Source organism: Mytilus californianus, unplaced genomic scaffold, assembly GCF_021869535.1.
Source record: "Mytilus californianus isolate M0D057914Y unplaced genomic scaffold, xbMytCali1.0.p SCAF_2, whole genome shotgun sequence".
NCBI classification, from domain to species: domain Eukaryota; kingdom Metazoa; phylum Mollusca; class Bivalvia; order Mytilida; family Mytilidae; genus Mytilus; species Mytilus californianus.
The window spans coordinates 54,468,256-54,490,385 of NW_026262668.1; the positions used below are offsets into that span (position 1 = coordinate 54,468,256).

Below are 22,130 nucleotides of genomic sequence, written 5' to 3' on the forward strand. Positions count from 1 at the left end.
AGTGTTTCTCGTTTCTCGTTTTTTATATAGATTAGACCGTTGGTTTTCCTGTTTGAATTGTTTTACACTAGTCATTTTGGGACCCTTTATAGCTTGCTGTTCGGTGTGAGCAAAGGCTCCGTGTTGAAGGCCGTACTTTGACGTATAATTGTTAACTTTTGTGACTTGGATGGAAAGTTGTCTCATTGGCACTCATACCATATCTTCTTATTTATATTTGAATTAAAAAAAGAACAATCTGCTGCGTTAAAAGGCAAATAACTAATCTGTTGTCGACATTGCCGTATTAATTCTTCCTAAACTGACTACATCTTACCCAAGGGTCGCCTGGAGATATGGGGTATACACAAATGAGACAGCAACCCAACGACACAAACCTTAAAACATCTAGAGGCCAACACGGAGTTTTTAACAATAGACAGTTGGCTATACAATACCAATGTTATGCTCTAAATTGTTCCTATATAAAAGTTGTGAACAAAAACAGAAACAACCAAGTTTGAAAGATTTGTTGATCTGTTCATATAGTTTCCGCTATTTTACCGGGACATATACATGGGCCTTAAAAAACCCTGAATATAAAGTAAGATGCTTAAATGCGAATTTGCTTTTTATACATCACCTGGCCAGCATACTGATTTCATTCACTCTGCATTTTTCCGCTCATGTGACGATAATGCAAAAGCAACAGTGTATCCCATAACGTTGTGATTTTGTTATAATACTCATTGAAATTCGTTTTAAAGTATATTTTTTCTCCAAATTTCTTTAAAAAAAGTATCCATACTCAATAAAGATAAAAAATACAAAGAATCGACAAGTAAAGCATTAAATAAATGCCACACAGTATATATTTGGACATATGCGATTTTCGTTAACTGACATTACCTACAAAGAAAATTTATAGGTTTTTCTCTCAGCGACATAAGGTTTGTACTTAAACTCTTATTGTATATGCAATATACACCTTTCAAGTACCGCTGTAACATTTAAATATCCAGATTAGGCGTAATAAAAACCATGATGAATTTGTTTGGACGAACTTTAACTTAAATGTTTATATGTGTTCGAGTGCCTATTATGTATGAAGATACAGAAATTAAACGTTCAAATGATCATTTCTTTTGTTAAGTAAGACTTAAAGATCAAAAGTGATTCAGATTTTCAAATGATTGATACATGTAATTAGCATATAAGTTATTAATGTTTAAGATACGCCATAGGTGTGAAACGGGTTTTGTGTGCTTTATCTTCCATTTGAGATAAAAACTGGATAAAAACAAAGCAACTGAAAAACAACACAAATTCTGTGCATTTTGGAGTTACATAAAATACAATACACTAGACTTGCAATGTTTATATTATATGGGAATTATTTTATTCAGTAGCAAGATCTTGCAACTGCAAATACAAATACGGATTTAATATAGGTATTTCTACTATTTTGTTGGTTTTTTTTCAAATGAAAAAAAGTAAAGGCAATTTTGATAAGATATGGAACACCATGTACCGCTGGATAACACCACTTCAGAATTGCATAGTATAAAAGGAATGACACAGAAGAATGTTGCAGAAAAGGTTTTGCATCAAAAACTTCAAAACCAGATTGATAAACAAAAGAAGGCATTTGTAAAGCAGCACTCAAAGGATGAAAACGAACTGAAACTGATTCTACAGAGACTACAACTTGAGCAACAACTAATTGATACTGATGTCAATGATCTATCAGGTAGGGACAAACCCTTGGGTTGAGTTAAAAGTTTATTAAATTGTTTTGATGTTCTAAAATTGTCTATAGATATGGGAAAAATAAACATACGGGTAAACATTGCCAAATACTAAATTTGTTTGTGCCTGTCCAGTCAAGAGAGTCAAATCAGTATAACTTACGATTAATTTTTATCACAACATTTTTGTGAAAAGAAACCAAGAATTATTATCTACTTCTTTGTAATTAAATAGACATATACGGAAGTTGTATTTAAATGTTCTACAGTTGGTTTACTTTAAAAAAATAACAGCCTACCTTATAGGTCTGTTTTCATTGTTACTACATTTCTTGGTTTACCTGAATATAAGAATAAGGTGATGTGGCTTGATTGCAAAGAAAAAACTATCCACCAGAGTCCACAAGACGTGAATGTAGATGTTAGCAACTATAGGTCACCGTAAAGCCTTTAACTATGAGAAAATACCAAACCAAAAATCAGCTATAAAAGGCCCCATTATGAGTCTGTTTTCAGTATAAAACATTTGGTTAACCTGAAGCCTTATACAGCTTACATTATGGGTCTGTTTTCAGTATAAAACATTTGGTTTACCTGACGCCTTATACAGCTTACATTATGGGTCTGTTTTCAGTATAAAACATTTGGTTTACCTGACGCCTTATACAGCTTACATTATGGGCCTGTTTTCAGTATAAAACATTTGGTTTACCTGAACCTTTATACAGCTTACATACTGGGTCTGTTTTCATCGTTACTACATATTTGGTTTACCGGAAGCCTTATACAGCTTACATTATGTGTTTGTTTTCATCGTTACTACATTTGGTTTACCTGAACCTTTATACAGCTTACATATTGGGTCTGTTTTCATTGTTACTACATTTGGTTTACCGGAAGACTTATACAGCTTACATTATGTGTTTGTTTTCATCGTTACTACATTTGGTTTACATGAAGCCTTATACAGCTTACATTATGGGCCTGTTTTCATTATTAAAACATTTGGTTTACCTGAACCTTTATACAGCTTACATATTGGATCTGTTTTCATTGTTACTACATATTTGGTTTACCGGAAGCCTTATACAGCTAACATTATGGGCCTGTTTTCATTGTTATTACATATTTGGTTTACCGGAAGCCTTATACAGCTTACATTATGTGTTTGTTTTCATCGTTACTACATTTGGTTTACCTGAACTTTTATACAGCTTACATACTGGGTCTGTTTTCATTGTTACTACATTTGGTTTACCGGAAGCCTTATACAGCTTACATTATGTGTTTGTTTTCATCGTTACTACATTTGGTTTACCTAAACCTTTATACAGCTTACATATTGGATCTGTTTTCATTGTTACTACATATTTGGTTTACCGGAAGCCTTATACAGCTTACATTATGTGTTTGTTTTTATCGTTACTACATTTGGTTTACCTGAACCTTTATACAGCTTACATACTGGGTCTGTTTTCATTGTTACTACATTTGGTTTACCGGAAGCCTTATACAGCTTACATTATGGGTCTGTTTTCATTGTTACTACATTTGGTTTACCGGAAGCCTTATACAGCTTACATTATGGGCCTGTTTTCATTAATATTACATTCTGTATTTGGTGTACCGGAAGCCTTATGCAGCTTACATTATGTGTTTGTTTTCATCGTTACTACATTTGGTTTACCTGAACCTTTATACAGCTTACATACTGGGTCTGTTTTTATTCTTTCTACATTTGGTTTACCGGAAGCCTTATACAGCTTACATTATGGGTCTGTTTTCATTGTTTTGTTACAACATATTTGGTTTATCGGAAGCCTTATACAGCTTACATTGTTGGTTTGTTTTCAATGTTACTACATTTGGTTTACCGGAAGCCTTAAACAGCTTACATTGTTGGTCTGTTTTCAATGTTACTACATTTGGTTTACCGGAAGCCTTAAACAGCTTACATTGTTGGTCTGTTTTCAATGTTACTACATTTGGTTTACCGGAAGCCTTATACAGCTTACATAGTTGGTCTGTTTTCAATGTTACTACATTTGGTTTACCTGAAGCCTTATACAGCTTACATTATTTACAACCCTATAAAATTACAAAAAGATGCATTCAACTCTTATATAAATTACATATTTATGATGCAACCGGGAAATTACGGGTTATATCATATTGTTTGTGTTGTTTTCCTATGCACTGTTGTGACGTTGTCAAGGGAAGCACGTGCTGTCAGGAATGGAACTTTTTATTGGGAAATAAAATGTAATTTTGGAATGCTTATCAATTGTTTTTAGCCAATGAAAAGTATGGATTCCTGTGACACACACATTGTAATGCAATTATTGTAATATAAAGTGCAAATGCTTCACTCTGTAGAGATTTTCGATGCACGTATCATCTTAATTAACCAAGACTTTCTACATGTTGTAGACGTTATAGTTTCTTAAATGTTACATAAAAAAATATTTGTATGATGATATTAATCCGACTTAAACAACTCCCATGTTAATTTATAAATCCTCAAACTCAGACATCAATAAATCAGGAGATCTAATTAAAATCTTAATCTTCTTTTATTTCCCTTTATGGGCAATTATTGATGTGTGTAAGTGTGTTAAAAAACATTATGCGTGTCATCTTTAAGTATAATGGACATCTCAAACAAAAAGTGTATGAAGAAGTTATAAATTAAGTGTTAAAGTCAAAGGCCGATGCCAATGCCGGTGGAGGTTTTCTCGCCGAGGGCATCAACAGGCCAGTATTCAGCACTTCTTTGTTATCATTGATATGATGATAATTATAGATAAGCTGTTTACAAAACTTTGCATTTTTCAAATTACTAAAGATCTTCTACCACAGGAATATAATTTAGCTGTTATTTGGCAAAACCTTTCGGAATTTTGGGTCCTCACTGCTCTTCAACTTTTTACTTTTAATTATTTGACCTTTTTAACTTTTTTGATTCGAGCGTCACTGATGAAACTCGCATCTGGCTTTAAAAATATTTTTCCTGGTATCTATGATGATCGAGTTAATTGACACAAACGAAATGATAGTATGTGTGACTTGTATCTGGGACATCTTTGTGTTCTTTGTATCCATAAGTAACTATGTGTATATAAACTGCAGAATCCGAAAAGGTCCCAATGATTTTTCAGAACTTCGTGCAATGCATAAAAAATTATGATGAAATGAATAATTAACGTCCAGCGGCAAATTAATTGCATATTCAGGACGGGAACATGTTAATGTATTATGAATATTAGCACTGGTCTGTACAAGACCAAAACGCTGAGACGGATTTTTAACAGGCTAGTTCACAAGGTACCAGTCCGCAGAAAAACATATCAGCCTTCCCGGACACATTTTTCTGACTCCGAGCCAACCAGTCTTAGCTCTTTCTCCTAAATGCCGCGTGCTTAGCGGAGAAGTAGAAAATGCCAATTTAAAGTTTGATCCGGCCGAGTTCGAACAAACAAGTTCCTGCACTCCGAGGGGGTCATGAAGGAAAAACGTTATATGTAAAACTTAAGCATTGCCTGGTCTGAACTATACTAATCCTTTTTTTTGGCAGTTTATACAATAAGAAATAAAGTTTTATTTTAGATACAATTTCAACATTTAATACGTATAGAAAACTGTTGTAGTCAGCAGTTCAAAACTTATACGTTTATTTATAGAAAAGAACCTATCATAAAATATTACAAATTATGGTATCTCAACATTCAGAAACATTGTTTTATCTTTGATATAAACTTTGGGTACTCTTAAAGAGGGACGAAAGATACCAGAGGGACAGTCAAACTCATAGATCGAAAACAAACTGACAACGCCATGGCCAAAAATAAAAAGACAAACAGACAAATAATAGTACAGATGACACAACATAGAAAACTAAAGACTAAGCAACACGAACCCCGCAAAAAACTGGGGGTGATCTCAGGTGCTCCGGAAGGGTAAGCAGATCCTGCTCCACAAGTTGCACCCCTCGTGTTGCTTATGTTATTACAAATCCGGTAAAAAGTATAATTCGGTAAGTCACATTCGTGAAAAGGGAAGGGTATTGTACGTAGTTACGACATAAGAAACATATCCGATATCATCTGTGAAACGGTTATTCCATAACGGTCAACCAACTCGTGATGGCGTCCGTAAAATTTACGGAGTGATGATTTCAACTTCACCATTTGGAACTCTTGGCTTAATAGCTTCCTTGTGAGCAGCAATCCTCTATCAAGGAAATCATGATAGGAAACACAAGCCCGGGAATATCGTATCAATTGGGAGATATATACTCCGTATGCAGGCGCTGCTGGAATGTTGCTACATAGAAATGGAAAGTTCACAATTGGGAAGCTGAAATCATCTCTGTTGTCGTAAAGTTTTGTTTTCAACCGACCCTCATTGTCAATTTCTAGATGTAAGTCAAGATATGAGGCAGACTTAACTGTATCTGTAGTATCCTTTATCTCTATTTCGATGGGATAGATTTGTTCAACATAGTCACCAAATTTTGTATTATTTAATGAGAGAACATCATTTATATAGCGGAACGTAGAGTTAAAGGATATTGCTAACTTCTTATCTTTCTTCCTAAGAAGTTCCTGTATGAAGTCAGCCTCATAATAATAAAGAAACAAATTGGCAAGAAGAGGGGCACAATTGGTTCCCATTGGAATTCCGACAGTCTGTTGAAAAACACGTCTTCCAAACGTAACAAATATGTTGTCAATCAAGAAATCAAGCATCTTGATAATGTCAGTTTCAGAGAATTTTTTGTTTGAATCAGGGTGATTCTTTACAAAGTAGGATTTATCCCTCCCCAAGACAAGATACTTGTATCTACGTTCGCCATTCTTTTAATGAAACAAAGTAATACCAACTCTTTCAATTTGTCTTTTAGTTTGGAATGGGGAATACTTGTGTAAAGTGTAGAAAAGTCAAATGTTTTAATACTTGTGTATTCCGACAGTCTGTTGAAAAACACGTCCTCCAAACGTAACAAATATGTTGCTTAAAAGCGATGAGAATAGAACAAACCGGTTACAATCGATTGATTGATTTGTTCTCTCTCTTGTCAGAGACATATATTACCCTATAAATGTCTCTGCTCTGGTCCATTAACGAATATTTCACACCTATTATTCAAAACAAATATTATACAATTAGCCAGCTAGGAAGGTTCTGAAAGTGAATTGAACGGAAAATAGTCATCGGAAAAATCTTTTGCTGCCATCTAAAAAAAAGCACATTTAAATGAGAATACCTTTTGCCTTGCAACAAGTAAATTTCATACCTGGACAAAATTTTATTTATTCGGAATCGTATCAATTTTGGCAAAGTCCAGATTTTTTTCATTTGTATATTTGAAAGCCTCCTAACCTTTTTTTTAACATTCTAAATTTTACTGAACTGTTAGTTTTCTCGTTTGAATTGTATTACATTTGTCATTTCGTGGTCTTTTATAGCTTACTATTCAGTTTTGGTTCTGCTCATTGATGAAGGCCGTACGTTGACCTACAGTTGCTACGTCATTTGGTCTCTGGTGGATAGCTGTCTTATTGGCAATCATACCACACCTTCTTATCTTTATATAGATAAGAACTTGTTAAAACTCCCTAAACAGGAAATTTGATTTAACGCTGCCAGTGTTAGATTGTGATAGGAATAAGGTTCCTTAGACAACTGACATTCGGCTGTACGATAAATGCTTTGGTGTCCATTTATTTAGATATGTGATTCGAAGACATGCATTTTGTAAATGGAAAAGTCCTGCTTATTTTATTTTTGAAGAAAACATTTACATTTAGGGGCCAGCTGAAGGACGCCTCCGGGTGCGGGAGTTTCTCGCTGCATTGAAGACCCATTGGTGGCCTTCGGCTGTTGTCTGCTCTATGGTCGGGTTGTTGTCTCTTTGACACATTCCCCATTTCCATTCTCAATTTTACTAGATTGAAACTTTCATAGTGATTAACACTAACTTTATGATTATAATGATATGACTGAAAGACATTATTACCCAAACCATATGTACTATATACATGGTTACATCGTTATTAAAGTTACTACAAATTAACAAAACAAACTGTTCCCGTTTACTTGGTGACATGAATCTGTTTAATATCCAGTTTCTAATAAAAGGTTATTATTATAGTGATAATAGGGTCCGCCTGAAAGTTTAATGAAACGGATATCGATTGTGTTGTTCCCACATGATATGTTATTGTGTTCCTGACCTATCAATATGCAATTGAAAAGGACTTTCCATCGCTTAATATCAGATAATATGATAATGTGTATTTCACACTTGATTGACAGAAAATTACAACTGTAATTTAAAAGTGATAAATTGGATTATAAATAAACGAAACCGATAGTGTTGTGATAAATTTTGTACCTGATCATACCCCAGTAAATTTTGATGAAATGTTACATAAACACATACGTGTAAAAGTACATTTCAGTTATGCACATTTGTTGAATGTAACATTTTCTGTTTTTACACGGTCATCTTATATTTATTGGACTTTGAATATTATTTCCACTTGCCTATGCTGTGTTGGTGTACTGTTGATTGTCCGTTTGTCTTTTTCTTTTTTAGCCATGGCGTTTATTTTCGAATTTTGAGTTTGAATGTCCCTTTGGTATCCTTCTCATCCCTTATTTCAATTTTTCTGATCTATTAGCAAGACCATTTGACATCTCCAGAAAATAACTTATTTTTTAGCATCAAAATACTAAACGTAAAACTTTATTTATTGATAGCAAATCGAAAATTCAATTTATATGTTTAACAAAACTATTGTTGCAATTTCCCATGAATTTTTTTTTACCTCAAATGGTATTGGCGTTTGTTACTTTTGATTACAATTTAGTTCTTGGTGGAAATATAACTTTGGCGTTGAGAATTTTGAACTTAAAAGTGATTGAAAATTTACAAAACATCTTCGACCTCGAAATATAAAATATGATACTTTTTTTAATTTTCAACCACGGTATATTACAGAAAAATAAAAAAGATGGTCCATTACCGTGATGTTTGTATAAAAAGGCGGGTGGTTCTAAGGGGACATTCATATTCGTAAGTCGGAGAAAAGCTGAAAAAAAAACACAGAAAAGAGAACCTAGTCAACAAACATTACATACTAGAAATCTAACGATTGGGCAACACATACCCTACAAATAACTGGTGGTGATATTATCCTCCTTTACATACATGATAAACTTTTATCTTATAGAAATAACTATTAGTTTGATGAATATTCTGTATTTATACATTTGAGATAAAGAAAAAAAACCTAGATATATTGCATGTATATGGGCATTGGACAAACTCGTGTCTTGCTATACTCATATGACTTCGCTTTATCAAATCGTCTCTGAAATACAGCAGGTTTTTAATCTTCTTTAAACAGGCTTTCAGTAACTGCGTGCATTCTTTAATACGAATTTTTTTATTGTAGTTATATCAAAATAAGAAGATGTGGTATGATCATGCGACTGGTTTGAGTCTGCAACCTCGTTAGTTGTTGCCTTCTTTTTCTTTTTTTTTTCTTGACCATACTCGGATTCAGTTTGTAGTGACATACGATTACAGCGTTCATATTATTTGGGAGATGTCGAGCTTGAAGAAAAGAGAAAATAACAATTCATAAATTTTATGCGTCCGAAGCGCTTTTCTGAATTTACCTTCATCAGGAACACCCAAAGCAAACTATCTGAAAAGCAAGGGCATATCTTATTTTTGTTCATATAGCTCTCCTACTGTTTCGAATCGTATACATCCTTGGCTTTCAAATATTCGGCTTTGTGCGTTCCTGATGAAGGTAAATCCAGAAGCCCTTCGGACGCATGATATTTATAAAGTGTTGTTTTCATTTTTTTTAAAAGTCCCTGCCTATCGTTGAAAACCGTGTGACGTCTAGATTTTTTCACAGTGTATTTATCTCATGGATACATCTCTCTCATCTCCTTTTATACATTTACTTTAACAAAGATACATACATTTTTTGTAAATGTCGTATTTACAAACATTCTTTTATGAATATTTTAACGCTTGAAGTCTAAGATATTTTTTTGTGTCTTGTAGATGAAAATGAGAAAGATGAAAAATCGTCAGAGTCATCCAATGAAGACGACTGCGTAGCCAATCCTTACCCTGTTATGATAATGCCAAAGTTCAGCCAGGTACCAGCCAAACACGACAAATACAAAATAACAGGTATTAGTAATTGGTTTATTATTTTAGCACTGCCATAATTCATTTGTGTTAAAATATTGAAAATTAGTCTTTGCTATTTTGATTTTTTATTATAATCACAATATTCTTACATTTACGAGTAAATATAAATAGTTCTGAAATTTATGAAAACAATCCTATGAAATATACATAGTTATAAATTCTAGATTTGGTGTTGATATCAGGTCTTTTGAAAGTGTCAGTAAAATTGGGTCATAACATTTCTGGACATTGGGTGATTTTGAGTTTGTTTTATAGATACTTGGTAACTGGTACAGTAGTACACTGTATGTTGACCTCTATCTGTCTATTTAGGTTTTGTTTACTGTGTCGTTCGGTTGCTGTTTCATTGACAGATCATTAATCGTTTTCGTTTAAATACCACAGATCAAACCAATGACCCAAACTGTTTTAAAATGCAAGAGATGAGTTTTGTTTTAGATCTGTTGATTGATTTATGCGTCCGACATAAAATTTATCAAAATCAAATGTATAATATATATAAATAAGAAGATGTGGTATGAGTGCCAATGAGACAACCCTCCATCCAAGTCTCAATGAATAAAAAAATAACAATTATAGGTCAAGGTACGGCCTTCAACACGGAGCCTTGGCTCATACCGAACAGCAAGCTATAAAGGGCCCCAAATAACTAGTGTTAAACAATTCAAACAGGAAAACCAACGGTCTAATATATAAAAAAACGAGAAACGAGAAACACTTATGAACCACACCAACAAACGACAACCACTGAACAACAGGCTTCTGACTTAGGACAGGCGAATAAAAATGTCCATTTGTACAGAAAACAATGATGCTTGCCGCGTTGACTTGCTGTAATTTTACAAATAATACTTATCGAAAGGTTCACACGAGTATTCATCATGGCTTTCCTGCAATAAACTCAAGTTGTTCTTAATGTACATGGTTTGATTGTTCCTGATTGATTCAATACAATCATTGATTGATTGTATGATGTTTGCTTTACGCAGACTTAGAACAAAAAGGCTTTATCGCGGCGATGGTTAGGTATAAAACTAATCAGCTCGGCGCTATCATCCACATTAGCTGACCATGTGGCACTACATACATTTCTGCTAGAAACATTTATACAAGTAGCCACCAGTATTAAGGATCTTTTTGTTTATATATTTCTGAAAGTGAATTTTGTAAAATTTTGCCTTTTTCTACTTTATTAGTTCGCTATGTTTTTGCCCGAAAAAGAGAACCCCATAAGGAATCTTTTCTTCAACAGTTTATTTCAGCGTATTGTGCATTCATCATGATTTGTTCATTTATTTCAGAAATTTAAATTGTTCAACTAAATAAATATAAAAAAGAAGATGTGGTATGATTGCCAATGAGACAACTCTCCACAAGAGACCAAATGACACAGAAATTAACAACTATAGGTCACCGTACGGCCTTCAACAATGAGCAAAGCCCATACCGCACAGTCAGCTATAAAAGGCTCCGAAATGACAATGTAAATCAATTCAAACGAGAAAACTAACGGCCTAATTTTTGTACAAAAAATGAACAAAAAAACAAATATGTAACACATAAACAAACGACAACCACTGAATTACAGGCTCCTGACTTGGGACAGGCACATACATACAGAATGTGACGGGTATAAACATGTTAGCGGGATCCCAACCCTCCCCTAACCTGGGACAGTGGTGTAACAGTACAACATAAGAACGAACTATAAAAATCAGTTGAAAGAGGCTTAAGTCATCAGATGGATACAAATACAAATACTACAAATACAAGTGGACGTGACCGGGTACTTGTACATCCAATCAACAAAAAGACACTAAGTACAGATCTGAGAGTACTCGCAGTTACTGACAGCTAGTTAAAAGCCACTAACAACTAATAAAAAAATCCATGCATCTAAGACTAAATTATCAATCCGTACATATCCAACATCCAATGGATTTAGTGTAAAGACGTCATAAACAGTCAGAGAAAAACATGACCTTGTGCAATGCCAAGATACAGGTATCGACAGATTGTAGATCCATGAATGTGTATATGTATATAACAATAATATTTAATTTGCTTTTAATTTACTGATAACAAAATCAATATTAGTACCAATAAAAACAATATTTAATGATCTAATTACAGTGTTGAATTGATAACCTTTTAGAATAAGTTTATTTAAAGGATCGATAAGTTTACCAGGATCCTTTCTAAATTTCCGGGCACGGTAAACAGTATTGCCGTAAAAATGAGGATGTGCAATCCCGTTTGAAAACCAAATCTTTATATCTGTGGAAGAATTTAGTAAAGGTTTTAAGTAATTTGTGGTAACGAAATCTCTGGCTTAATAATTTACCAGTAATACATAGATTACGTTCGTTAAAATCAAAAACGTCACAACAGACACGGGCATAGCGAACGAGTTGTGAAATATAAACACCGTAAGATGGTGCCAAAGTAACATCACCATCCAAAAAGGGAAAATTAACAATAGGGAACGAAAAATCGTCCCTTTTGTCGTAAATTTTAGTGTGGAGTTTCCCGATATATCTTAAAAACCAAAATATCTTAATCTAGGAAAGGACAGTTGTTACCGTTTAAATTTGATTTATTTAAAGTAAGTTCCTTTGGGTAATTTTCGGCAGTATATTGAGAAAATTCTTGATTATTTAACGAAAAAAATATCATCAAGATAACGGTAAGTGTTGTTGAATTTATCAATTAAATGCAATTTAGACGGGTCTTTATTGAGTTTGGTCATAAACTGTGATTCATAACAGTACAAAAACAAGTCTGCTATAAAAGGGGCGCAATTAGTGCCCATAAGAATACCTACAATCTGTCGATAAACTTTGCTGCCGAAACGTACATAAATATTATCAAGGAGAAAATTAACAGCTTCAATCATCTCATCACACCTCCAGTAAGTATATCTAGCATATTTACCTTTCTCATTAGAGAAGAAGGCTTTAAATGAGTTGCAGCAAATATATTTGCATTCAGATTTACCAAACGACCATTTAATTAAATAGTCAAATTTTTGTTTGATAAGATTGTGTGGATGTTTAGTGTAAAGAGTAGAAAAGTCAAAACTGTCAACAGAATCAATAGGACCATCAAAAGCACGTAATTTATCTAAAACATCCAAAGAATATTTTACACTCCAAAAATAGTTAATTCCACTATTTTCATATATTTTATTACAATAGTTTATGATAATCATAGTGGCATGTTTGGACACTTTTGATAATCATAGTGGCATGTTTGGACAGGGTATGCTTCCCATTAAGTTACCTCCACTAGTTGGTTTAAATTGCTTGCGAAATTCTTAATATTTTTTATAGTAAAGGTTAAATAGGTTTTAATACAAAAGAAAGTCAGCTATGTTGGGGATCATATGTGTTGTCCACCAACATCAGAATCACTTTTCCCAAACATTCTGCATGTATCTCATATAGACACATTCAGCTATTTAGGTTCTAATTATATTTTATCCATACATCAGCAATATTTCTTCTGACTTATCACCCAACATATGTTTCCATAATGATTGCCAGACGTTCCCAAATGACTTTATTAAATGAGCCTTTATATCCCTTTTCAGAAACTTATTTGACCTTCTAAAACTATTGTAACATATTATTCGCCCTTCTTGGTAAGTGGTGCCCACTCGCTTCACCAAAAGCCAAACATTAAAAGTTCATATGAAATTGTTAAATGAAATAATACACAGATCTGAACTTCATCGATACAAATGTTATTTTGGTTAAAAGTATATTTAAGTAAAGAGACCTTTTGCAGTTTAAAGTATATATCATGACATTTAAAAAAATATTTGCTGCTCATCATTAATCTTAACTAAAATGAAACAATACAATCTGATTAAATTACAGAAACAATACAATCTGATTAAATTACAGAAACAATACAATCTGATTAAATTACAGATCATGTGTCCACGCTTAGCTCACAAGAATCTGACAACACCAGTCCTACTTTCTGTTCTGATTAATTTTATATTAACCAATGAAATTTCTGCCTCCAAATTTTTGAAGGTGTGAATTTCATTACGACAAAACCTGAAGATCCCGAAAGGTCTTTAAAATAGAAAGTAGAATGGAACGTTTTGTAAGCGCAGCGTGGACACAGGATCTGAACTTATGTCAGATTCTTCGTTGGAAAAGTATATGTTAACATGTATCAAGTTATAACACATCAACAGAACAAATCCTCTTTTATAAAAGATCATGATATTATATTTTATCACAAATCTGATTATCATTTTAAACCCGAGAACACGATTTCAATTAGTATCTCTTTTATAAATAAAAATCATCAATTTTTCGAACTAAATCGACTTTATTGAATCCATAGTCTCGGTTCCTCATTTATTGCAAAATGAGAAATAACAAAAATACCGAACTCAAAGGGAAATTCAAAATGGCAAAATCAAAACGAATGGAAAACAACTATCAAAATTTCTTACTAAACTTTACGGGACAAAGTTGAATTTCGACAAATCAAAAGATCATACATGAAACAGGTTTTAAAAGATCAATTTAGATTTTCTCTTTGATAAATTACCTTCAGATTTTAAAGCAAGGGCAATCATTTACTGAATCCTACATTTTCCGATTTTTTTAACAATCACAATTTATACAATAGATTCTTGTATGTTGTTCTCACATGTTTCTCCAATTTTTTATTTTTTCCTTAACAAAAAGAACAAAATACACACCATTTTACCGGTTATCAATTAAGCAGAAACAATATAATCTGTTCTCCCGATTGCCGTTCAAAACAAGTGTTTTGCTATTTATGATCATGTACGCCAGATTTTTCTGTGCAATTGCGATTGCATCTTCGATATCGAAAGTCGGTAATATAGTGAAAGGTTGCTATCGTGCAGCACACTGATACAAAAGTTAAAATGAATAAATATATATGTTGTAATACAGTTTTTCGGGTGTGAAGAGGGGAGGATTCTATGATTCCGAACATTTTCACCCGTGACCATACCTCCACTTTCTTTCTTGGTCGGCATGTTTATTCGCACTGGAAAGATCAAACGAATTCCCAAACAAAATGCCTTGCTCAATTTCATTTTGAAAAAAGGAAATGAATGATGCATATAATATCTTTTGAAAGCCACCAGAAATATCCCTGAATAGTGGACTGCTATTTACTTGATTCTTTTTGTAGTGACCTAACTTTACGATCTAAGCTATACTGCCAACCGAATTCAAATCAAATTTGAAACAAAGCATCTGGAAACTGGAAAGCTAAGTTTAAAAGACCAAAATGGTTCACAATTGTAACAACCCCGCTTAATCTTGTCTTTTATTTCATGATTAAACATTTCTCTTTTTATCGGTTATATCCTGAGGGTATCATCAGCACAGTACGTAGTCACTGACATGATTTATGATATCGGCTTTCTTTAATCTGTTTATAAATCTTCAGATTATTTTAAAAAAACTAACTAAAGGTTCGAACTCCCTTAGGCAAAGTTTACCTTTAAAAGAGAGGCGAAGTATACCAAAAGGACATTCAAACTCAGAAGTAGAAAATAAACTGACAACGCCATGACTTAAAAGGAAAAAGACAAACAGACAAACAACAGTACACGAAACAACATAGAAACCCAAAGACTGAGCAACACGAACTCCACCAAAAACTTGCTAAATAGATTTTACTATTCTTTTTAGGTCCCTTTTGGTCATTGAGCTTATAACGAATTTGAGCAGTCCTGGCGAAAGCGATTCAGGGGCACCAAATTTTTGAAGCGTCTTCTTTCATTTATGTGTCAAAATTAAAGAAATAATCCTTTTGATTTATTAGGTTCAAAACAGTGCCTCAAAATGCCAAGGAGGAAATCTTTAGAATACGAAGATGTTGACAAGATCAAATCATCTACATCTGGTATACGTACAACACTACTTGCTGCATCATTCATTTCTAAACTTCGTTCTTCTCAGCACAAGCGACCAAATGATGGCGGCGACGACACTTATTGCGACCAATGGGAATCAACTTCATCAATCCGTCGACCTCGAAAAACAATTGCAGAACAAAATCAGCATAAGCTATTGCAACGAGCGAAAAGTGAAATTCTCTGTCGACCTAGTTCTGGTCTTTCTTTATCTGTATCTTCTATGCAGTCACCGAGACGAATCGATTCTTCTAAATATGGTCCTCTATCTTGTAAAAAGGATGTTACAAATTTCTGCAATCTGCAATACGAGGGTACAGTTGAAGATGACAACATATCACCGCGTGCTATTGGACGGTCTAAACACAGAAGAGGCGGGTCATTAAAAGAAAGAAAAACAGCCAAGACAGACATGGACTCTTCCATAATGAGACGAAGTAATTCGTCTAAAGAAAAAAAGAAACATGTCCGTCCAGAGATAGGTGACGGAAAATGTAATGAAAAACATGTATTAGATACAGAGAAACTTGTAAAACTAAAAGAACCTATGTCAGAAAAAGTAAGTTTAGAAGATGAAAGAAAAACAGTACTGAAAGTTAAACATAACAGACATGGATCTTTGAAAGAAAGAGGGGAATTAAAAGCGTCAAAGTTTGGAGGAACAAGGAACATTTCTAATGTCCGGGTAGTATCCGAAACCTTTCATAGCACTAAGAAGAAATTTAGGAAGCAGAAATCTCTTTCTACAGATTCTTCACCTATAAACTCAACAGCAACAAGTCCAACATCAAAAGAAAACGAAAAACATTTCAGGTTCTGATTATTCTTTATAATTTTGTTTTTATCATTCTTATAATGTCCTTATATCTTAAATAATACAGAATTTTTTTTTTGTATATTGATATTTGACATAATTCTTCAGTCATTTGTAAATTACTTACCTGATAACGATGCCATATTTCATGTTTTCGGCTGTTAACTCATGTAGTTATAATTTAATCAGTTCAAGGTTAATGTAACCCGGACTGAACAGTGTATGTGACATTTATTGCATTTGTTTAAGGAAGTTCATGTATGTCTAATAAAAATATATTATTAATATTAAAAATGATACACATGCACCTTGCTGTGTTTAACATTGTCTTGAATGTTAATCTCGTTAGATGAGATGGGAATTCCATGAACTTCTATACTATTAAATGAGAAGACCTCATTTTGTGTGTCGCTTCTCTTCCTTACACAATAAATTAATCATCATGCCTCTGTATCCTATAGGTACCATGCATAGTCGCATTTGTCATCCTCGCTTATGATTATTCAGTTTGGGTTATTTTGAAAGAAAAACGAAAATAAAGGCGTCCGGATATTGTTTCCGTCATCGGACGGACTTTTAAGTCATAGACAAGACTTCCGTTTAAGGACTGTTTTAAAATTACACATAATTTTCATAAGTACTTGTGGACAGGACAATTATTTTCGCGTTTTTCTGTACACTATGATAATACATATACTACGAATTAGGTGTATTTGCCATTTACTATCAATTCCAAGGTTACTTTCCACGGCGGTCACTGATATATTATATAGAGATAAAATTGAGAATGGAATGAGAGTCTCTATATAAATAAACTCATCATAGATACCAGGATTGAAATTTTGTATTTGCGCCAGGCGTGCGTTTCGTCTACAAAAGACTCATCAGCGACGCTCGAATCAAATAGTTTATCAGTGACTGCCGTGGATAGTAAACTTGGAATTGATAGTAAATAGCAAATACACTTTATTTATAGTATAATTATATATGTTCATAGTATACAAACAGAAAACAAAAAATAACGGACTTCGGAAAAAGGTTTGGAGGGCTAAAAAAAATTGTCCTATCCCCAAGTTCTCCAGTCATAAAATCTTTTACAAAAATTCATCCTACAACAGTTTACATACTTTCAATTACGCTCTAAATGCCCGCGATTTCGCGGATGTGTTCTAGTGTTATTAACCCGAGAAAGAGCATCTTAATATATTTTCAATTCTTTTGTAACGAAACTTAAATATTTTAAACCGTCTCCTGGTAGGGTGCTCGCCACGAGTGCGGGCACTTATTGTGAATTCAATCCACATCCGTGTCAAACCATATACTTGAAAATATGTATATGCTGCTTTTCCGCTAGGTATTCACAGGAGAATAATCGTAGAAACTCGGATTCAAATAATGTGTCGGGGTACTATGATGGCATGTCTTCGAATTCCTGCGAAATGTTACCTTGTGAACTAGCACGTCAAAAAATCTAAGTCAGTGTATCGGGTCTAGTACAAAACAGGGTTCATATCCATAAAACTTTGATATGTTTTGTACTGAAAATGCATGTAATATTTGCCACTGGACGTTTAACACTATTACAAAATAAATTGAATTCTTCTTCAAAAGAGTATTTAAAGAGAAACGGTTTACTTTCGAACTTAAAACACTTATGTTCTGTTTGAAGTCAGACGAAATGTCTTCTTCTGGGTATTTTTTTTTTAAGATGGAATCCGGATGGTTCTTTATAAAGTAAATTATTTTTATTTTACCAAACAATATATGCATATCGTGTTTCTTTATTTAATATGCTTTGTTAAATTATAATAAAGTTATCATCTAAATGCTCTGGTTGTCCTTAATTGGCTATTGCATCCCTTTTGTGTTATTTTTGGCATGATTTCTCATCATTTTAATATACAGTGTACATTTGGATTTTCAATTTTTGGCAACACTGGTGAGAAATTAATCTATGGAATGATCAAATGGTGCATAAAACTTATTTTGGTGGCAGTTAATTGTTTAGCCTTGCCCTTGATTGTCAAGGTCACTACTTAACTGATTTCTTTCCACGTCGACTGAGACATTTAAAAGTAAGCAAGGGAGAACGAGCATTAAAATGAAATTAAACTCAGTCGACAACATATATACCGACAGACTTAAAAAACGCAACACTAGATTATTCTTTTTAATTTTCTTGTTCAAATCTGCAATACTTGTAAAATAAATATATGAACATATATTTCATTCATTACTTCATTGTCTTGATAAAGTTTGCAGTTCGAAAGTTTAATTGATTACGTCATGTTTAATGTTCGATTCATGTGACATACACTGAAACCCTGGTTTTCTCCCTATCAACGGATATGTCACCGTCGAAGGCAAGGACTGCTGTAACCAATGCCTAAACGATTGACAGAAAAGTCCACAAGTTCTTTTGTGCGTGTTGTGAGTTCTGTTTTGTACCTTCTGATTTGGCTTCTAGCTGTCTTTCCCATTAAGTCTGTTTTGAGCAATTATGCGGTCTAAACTGCGGCCTAAAATAAAGATTTTCTGCAGTCGAATCTATGTCATTTCAGTATATTGAAAACATTAAAAAAAAATCATAAATTGGTTTCAAATTTCGCCTGTAGAAATTCGTGCGACGTCAAAAATCTGGTATGTTCAATAACCTCAGGTAATCCAGGTACTGATTTTTCTAATATGGTTCCCATAAAAAGCAATTATATGAAGATTAATCATGATTTGGTATCAAAATAATCATCCAAATGCGTGTTGCGTTTAAAGTCTGTCAGTATATTTGACTGATATATGATCCTTGTGAATAGATCGATGTTATTCAGTCCGTTTGATTGTATGGGATGCATACATACGCAGTTACGTCTGATCAGAGTTAGGATAGGCATAATTACTGGGCCATTAAGGATAAATTAAAGCGACAGTAGTTTACCAATGTCAAACCTATATCGCTTAGGCACGCCTGGTAAACCATCAATTCTAATGCAATTACTTTTTATCAATGGTTCTGATTGGATGACAAAAGCGTAAAATTCTCCATCTCCCTGTCTGTAACTAAGGAAGACGATATTTTGAATTCCGGAATGTATTGACATGTAATTTCTCCAATAATAAGCAACAAAACTCACATTTTGTACCTAGAAATCTTCTTTTTATCAAAGGAGTAGGTCCGATAAGGGCCGATTTTGGCCTCAAATTTCAGGTTCATCTGACGAAAGATTTTGGACACTTTTTGAACACTTAAGTGTCTATTTCATTTGATTCAATTAGTTTATGTGAAAGATTTTAACTGATTTAGTCATTAAAAACGCTCCGAATCAAGCTCAAATATGAAAAATCTATCAAATATGCAAAAATATGTCACTTTTCAGATGGTTTTTGTCAAAAATGAAAATGGCCGCATCCGAGTTCATCCTCAACCATTATATATGTAATGTATTATCATCAAATACAACTAAAATTTCAATATTAAGAATGAACACAAATGCAGCCACTTTCATTTTAGACGAAAACCGTCTAAAATTTAACTAAAATGCTAAAATTATGAGGATTCCAGTAATTAAGCATGGCTTAATGATGCTAGTACCCGATATATGTGCATTTTATTGTCAAAAACAGCCCATACGTATGTAGCAGAAACATTCTACTTTCCAATAAATAACTAAAAGTTAACATGTTAACAATTTTGTAAAACTGCTATATTTTGGGGCCAAAAAGGGGTCTTACTGGACCTACTCCTTTTATTACATTCTGAAGCGGACAAGAAGTCAGAAAACGCCCGGTGTTTATGTTTGATGCCGGAAGCATACCTATGACGTCACCTAGTTTAGGCCCTAACAAGATAAAATCATTTCGCGGAATTTTCGTTAAATGAAAATTTTACAATGAAACAATGACTAAAATTGCATGATTTGTTTATTTTGCATTAGAATAGAGATAACTGTATTGTATTTGAAGCTTTGCGGACGTCCATCGGTAGTTTTACTGTCGCAAATTTAGTTAACCTGGCGACGCGTAGCAAATATCCGTTTACATGTCTCCGCTACGCGTCGCCAGGTTAACTAAATTTGCGACAGTAAAACTACCGATGGAAGTCCGCAAAGCTTCAAATACAATACAGTTATCTCTAAAATCTCAACCAAACGGTTAGGCGAGAAAAAAACTTTACTGGCACTTCCTGTTGAGCTTTTCTGGTACAAAATATCCAAAATATAGATAGGGTAGGTCGACTTTTCTTCAGTTTATTTTTGTTTCCCGCTTAACCGTTTGGTTGAGATTTGATGGTTTACCAGACGTATTAGGAAATAAAAACCCTACACCAGTCATTAGAAAATTCCTTATTTTCAAACATTTTTTGTAAATTAAAATACTTTTCATACCAAAAGTACTACAATTCAGACAATATTAACATTAAAAATATTTGCATTGTTAATTTTCTGTGACTGATTTTAATAAAAAAAAAAATTGTTTGAGTCGAGTGATTATGGAATAAAAATGTTAAGCCTTTTGATTATTGTTTTGTTTCGGAACAACGTCCGTGAGAGTTCGTGTGTTTATGGGTGTATATCTTCTTTTTTTCTACATTACAAATTATTTACATTGTACACGTTAAATTTGTATACCATTTTTGAAAAGGCATTCTCACTGAATTACATTTTTGCGAGATGATCATCAATAAATGCCTTCAAGTTCTAAATTAAAATATATAAGCCGTTGTAAGTTGTAATGTATTCCGCTATAAATTGTCAGATTGCCTTATCATCACCGTATTGGGATACTCTTAAAAGAGGCTTATACGAAATGAAACTATGTGCTTCTATTGATATCTTTATTTTTGGCTTGATTTGTCTTTTACAATTTGTATTTTAAAACAACGAATGTAGGGAGACAGTGTTAGATATGCCGAAAAGACTTTAAATGTTTAAATCATATTGTACATTTTATTGCATCAGTTTAATTAACCATAGAATACTCTACTTGTATAAAAAAAAACAATTTTAAGTATATCAAATACTATGATTGTTTCTTTCCTACACTTAAAAAAGGGGGGGGACACATTATAAATTTGACGCTTTTTAAGCGTTTTTCGTGAATTGCCTTCATCAGGAGCCCCAATACCTAAGACGTTGAAAGCCATTGATATATGTATACTTGAAAACTTGAGAAGCTGTACGATCAAAAAGGTACTTAAGAAGGAAAGACGCTTGTGACCGTGGGGTTTATATGAAATCTGTCTGCTAGTAAGATAATTTTTAAAATTCGAAATTCCGAACTTGCTACCAGTCACCTTAAATGGTAGAACATTTAATACAGCAGAAAAAGAATGCTCGTCAAATAAAAATTTTATTCAAACTGAGGAAATCTCGAAATATAATCTTTATAACTATTATATGGATTGCTTGATTGCTGATTACTTTACGTTCAGCA

General features: G+C 33.3%; 1 protein-coding gene across 1 annotated transcript; it reads left to right on the top strand.

Moving 5' to 3' along the window:
- Positions 1–1,494: 1,494 nt before the first annotated feature.
- LOC127728992 (uncharacterized) lies at positions 1,495–18,487 on the top strand. Its single transcript, XM_052236567.1, has 2 exons — positions 1,495–1,729; positions 15,799–18,487. The coding sequence occupies exons 1-2, from the start codon at positions 1,495–1,497 to the stop codon at positions 16,707–16,709; spliced, it is 1,146 nt and encodes a 381-aa protein (XP_052092527.1). The 3' UTR covers positions 16,710–18,487.
- Positions 18,488–22,130: the final 3,643 nt, after the last annotated feature.